Here is a 5,054-nt window from a genome sequence, read left to right on the forward strand (position 1 = left end):
GCCGAAACCATCATGAATCATCCTTATGTCTCGATACATTTGTTTTAGTACATACATGTTTTTTTGTTTATTTGTGGTGAATTTTAACTAATGCTGGATTAAAGTAATCTCCAGGCTGTGGATATTTTACATTGCTCAATCTCCCGTGTCATAATCTCAGTTTGTGCATTCACTCTGCCATATTCAAGGAATGCAAGGAATGCAGCTGCTTGCAACAACAGGGGTGTGTAGAGAAAGTGTCATTGTGCTTTCATGGCATGCCTGGAAAAACAACAACTATGAAGTCAAGTGGATTTCATAGTGGACATTGGCTCTCATTGGTTAGCGTGAGGGACTGATTTGCATGCAGTGGGAGTGTCTCGAGCCAGCACTGGGATGAATGACTTGTTCAAGGCAGATGGCAATAAGGCGTAGCACTCGGCAGAGGTCTGCGTTGCTCAGCACTCAAAATGCCGAGGTTACTTAAGCTGTTACCCTTCCTGCCATAAGGTGCTGGACTAGGACATAAACATGTTCCACTGCAGACACCCAAGCCTTAGCAAAAGAGGAGGGATATGGGTAAGTTTTATGATGATTACTTCACTAACAGAATTCATTAACACAATTACCAGAACTATTCATGAATTTATTATGAATTTGGCTACTGTTTTATAATAGTGTTAGACATACCATGACAAGCACCTCTTCCTCTACACTACACTTATATATGCACATCTACTTTCACGGATTGATCGGTTTAAATGATAATCATGGTGCAAGATAAGTGTGATGATTATGGTTCAAATATTCCAGGTGTCCACAAAGCTTTGCAGCCGTTAACATAAATAAATGCTAATCTTCACAGTAAAAAATACATCACCTAATTTTGCTTATATCATTTAATTTCGCAACTCCTTTATTAAACTATCTTTAAATATCTTGTTTTACAGGGATTGTGCATCCTCTTGCTTTACACCAGCCCCCTTTCCTGTTTTGCGAATTTCAGCCAGGCGAAAGAGCTGATCTATAAGATAAAGGAAGGATTACCCAGGGGGACTTTTATTGGGGCCATTGGAGTAGACTTAAATTTGGATTTCACTGTGAAGCCCCCCTTTTTATTCAGTCTCCCGAAAAAGAAGGTCAGTGGACAGTATGTTAACCTAAATAATACCACCGGGGAGCTTTATACCTCTGCTACGGAGATTGACAGGGAGAACTTCTGCCCATATCACTCAGACGGACGGGGCTGCTTCCTCTCACTGGATGTGTTTGTGTTGCCCCAGCAGTACTTTCAGCTGGTCAAAGTTAAGATCTTCATCGAGGATGTGAATGACAACAGACCCAAGTTCCCCGTGGATGAGATCCGTATATCTGTCCCAGAAAACACCCCAATCAATGCTCGTTATGCAGTGGAGCAGTCAGCGGTGGACCCGGACCTTGGCGTTCACGGAGTGCAGACCTACTGGCTGGTCAACGACTTTGGAATGTTCACACTGGATGTTGAGGAAAATGAGGGCGGTGAGTTGACACCCTTCCTCATTGTGATAGAGGCGTTGGACAGAGAGACCCAGGCTGAGTACATTACAGATATCATTGCAGAGGACGGAGGGACCCCTCCTCTGCTTGGAGCGGCGACGTTGAAAATTGTCATCACAGATGTGAATGATAACTGCCCCCAATTCACAGAGTCGCAAATGAACGTCACTTTGCATGGGAATGCCACCAAAGGGGCGACTTTGGCACGTCTGAACGCTTTTGACCCTGACCTTGGTGCTAATGCTCAGATCAGCTATGCTTACAGTGAACGCGTGCCAAGGGACGTCAGGAGCTTGTTCCATTTGGACAGAATCACAGGGTTTATCAAGCTAGCAGGGAAAGTAGACACTGGCACAGCCACGTTTTACAAACTCACCATTTTGGCCAATGGACCTGGTTGTATCCCTGCAGTAGCTACTGTTTTTGTCTATTTAATCAAAGTTGTCACAGGACCCCCCGCTGTCATACCCCGATATATTGCACAAGAAAAGGACGGGGTGGTGACCATAAAGGAGTCTGAACCAGAGTTTACTCCAATCGCTTTTTATACTGTCAAAAACATTGCTATGAACCAAAGGGTAGATTGCCATTTGGAAGGTTCCGGCCCCTTCAGGCTTGTGCCCTATCAGCTTTTAAAAAATGAATACCTGTTGGAGACTACAGAGCCCTTGGACTATGAGAAGACCCGGGAGTACGAGCTTATTGTGGTTGCCAAAAATTCTCATGAACTTGTCATCAAGACCTTTCTCAAGGTGCAGGTTTTGGATGAGAATGATAACGTACCAGTGTTTCAACAGTCTTGGGTGGAAATATCTGTGGAGGAGAACAATCCACCAAACACCTTTCTGACCCAGCTCCAAGCTACAGACCAGGACAGCGAAAGCAGAGGGGAAGTCATCTACCTCCTTGGCGGTAACGCCCCAGGGATCTTCGTTGTTGATCGCCTGACCGGTGTCCTGACTGTAACCACATCGCTTGACCGCGAGGAGAAGGAGACGTACCGGTTCATAGCGAGAGCGGTGGATCAGGGAACGCCCAGGAGGGAGTCCATTGCAACTGTGGTGGTGAGCGTGCTGGACCGCAATGACAACAGTCCGCGCTTCATCAACAAGGACTTCACGTTCTTTGTGCCCGAGAACTTCCCGGGGTACGGTGAAATCGGGGTCCTCTCTGTGACAGACGCCGATGCAGGGGAAAATGGTTGGGTCGCCCTTTCCATCCTCAATGGCAGCGACATCTTCATGATAGACACAGGCCGAGGTGCACTGAGGGCAAAGACATCACTCGACCGCGAGCAACAAGGGACATACCAGCTGTGGATTGAGGCCGTCGATGGTGGAGAGCCTGCGCTTTCTTGCGTCACTACGGTGACTGTGCTGCTGGTGGATGTAAATGACAATCCCCCTATTGTCCTCTTCCCCCAGTCCAATCAGTCTTACATGCTGGTTCTACCTGATACACTACCGGGGACATCAATAACAGAGGTCTACGCTGTGGATAAGGACACGGGCATGAATGCTGTGATTGCCTACAGTATCGTTAAGAGGAAAGGTGGCGAGCCAGGTTCCTTCGCCATTGACCCAGAAACAGGAAATATCACATTAAAGAAGGAGCTTAGCATCCGGGGCCTATACAGACTTCTGGTCAAGGTCAGTGACCATGGTCACCCTGAGCCACTTTACTCAACAGTGATGGTTAACTTCTTTGTCAATGAAACAGTGAGCAACGAGAGCTACATACACAGCCTTCTGACCAGGGAGGCTGAAATCGAGGTAGAGGAGAGACCCTGGTACAAAGGCCAGATGACAGAGGGGCCTGAGAGGTATGAGTTGTTCCCCTGTCAGCCTCTCCTCATTGCTCTGTCAGTGACATGTCTGGGGCTGTTCTTCTCAGTTGTCACACTGACATCTTACATATGCTGTAGGAGATTTAAAAAAAGAAAAAGAAAGAAAAGATCTGAGGTTGAGATACCTTTGAAAATATAAAGTGGCTCAATGCAAGTGGTGAAGTGAAAGATAAGGCGAATCTCAAACATCTGATATTCAGTTGTCCAAACCAGCACTGTTTACATGAACGTTTACAAAAGTCACTGTGAGAAGCGTAGTTCTCACATCAAGATGCTCTCTTTGCTTTGGTCATATGATTGTTGGTACTGCAGTTTAGCGAGATTTGATTAATATGCCACACGGTTTTGCCATTAGAGAGGGCACACGGCATCAAGCTCTATTTTAATTTTTATAAAATCTATTAAGCATGACACGCATCTAGAAAGAAAACCTAGGCAAGGAATACGTTTGTATTGGCTTCAAAGTTGTAAAAGCTTTATTACAAAGTCATGGAGCACTCAGTGAAGATAATGCAATCAAAGATCTTATGTAAATATTGTAAAGAAATGTTTTACAACTTTATATACAACTTCTGCATTCTGCAAGGACATTAGACAGTTCAAGGCACAATAAATGTGCTTTATTAGAAAAAATGCATCAAAAAGTAATTGTTATAAAAATGAAAAGGTAGTCACAGTTGGAAGTTGGCATTTAAATATTTACCTATCTAAAATACATTTTAGCTATATGTGTAAAGTATATTTAAAAACATGCAAAAATGCATTACTTTATTCAGGTCATCGTAATGCTGTTATATTGGGAGAACTCGATGTGTCAATTTACATCAAACTGTTCAGTATATATACATATCTACATCTACTGCATAGCTAACAGTATAGTCACACCCACAAATTCTTACAAACAGCACGTGGACCATAGGAGAAAAATCTTTACTACATGTACACTTCACAATCTCATCGGTCTAAATTGCGTTTTGCCTTCTTTGGCCTAATTATAAAGGATGTACATTCCAGGGCATAAACGTTGATGTATGAGTGATATACTGTTAAATGAGGTTGAACGCCCCTGGGGAAAAGCTATAAAGTGGTCCTTGAGTTGAGATTTTCTTTTGCATGACATCAGAGAGCAATGGTTCATAACAAGATGCCCTACTTTCTCTGCAGGCTAACAGTAGTTACTGATCATGCAAGACAAACTTTTAAAAGCCCTCTCAGTACAGCAAAGACTCCCATATTTGCATTACAACAATTTGAAATGTGTCCAAACTTTTTTGTGATGAACCTGCTTCAAGGTGCATACATAACTTTAACATTCTTTATCCAAACATAATGTTCTTAATGTGTCTGTGAAAAGGTATTTATGAAAGAAAGTAATTATTAAAGATGCTCTATTTTTATTAAAAAAGCTGGATATTCTTCTGTATTAATATCACTAACATACCTAGATATGTTGAAATGTGCGTGTGTGTGTGTGTGTATATCAAAGCATTATCTATTATTTTTGATGTATAGTCAATAGAGATTATATTGACAGTGCAAATTAACTACTTTACTGTTCCTCAGATTGGGATAAAACATAAAGATCAAAATTCTATTTTTGTTGTCATCACCTACATAGGTCAGAGCTGGTATGGTAAGACCCTGAGTCACACTTAGAAGCAAAAACACATGCACTAGCTACAGCTGCTTCTAT

General features: G+C 42.8%; 1 protein-coding gene across 1 annotated transcript; it reads left to right on the forward strand.

Moving 5' to 3' along the window:
• Window positions 1–413: 413 nt before the first annotated feature.
• Window positions 414–4,774, forward strand: LOC119224306 (protocadherin-20). Its single transcript, XM_037481288.2, has 2 exons — window positions 414–558; window positions 930–4,774. The coding sequence occupies exons 1-2, from the start codon at window positions 511–513 to the stop codon at window positions 3,498–3,500; spliced, it is 2,619 nt and encodes an 872-aa protein (XP_037337185.2). The 5' UTR covers window positions 414–510; the 3' UTR covers window positions 3,501–4,774.
• The last annotated feature ends 280 nt before the right edge of the window (window positions 4,775–5,054 follow it).

Source organism: Pungitius pungitius, chromosome 4 (assembly GCF_949316345.1).
Source record: "Pungitius pungitius chromosome 4, fPunPun2.1, whole genome shotgun sequence".
NCBI classification, from domain to species: domain Eukaryota; kingdom Metazoa; phylum Chordata; class Actinopteri; order Perciformes; family Gasterosteidae; genus Pungitius; species Pungitius pungitius.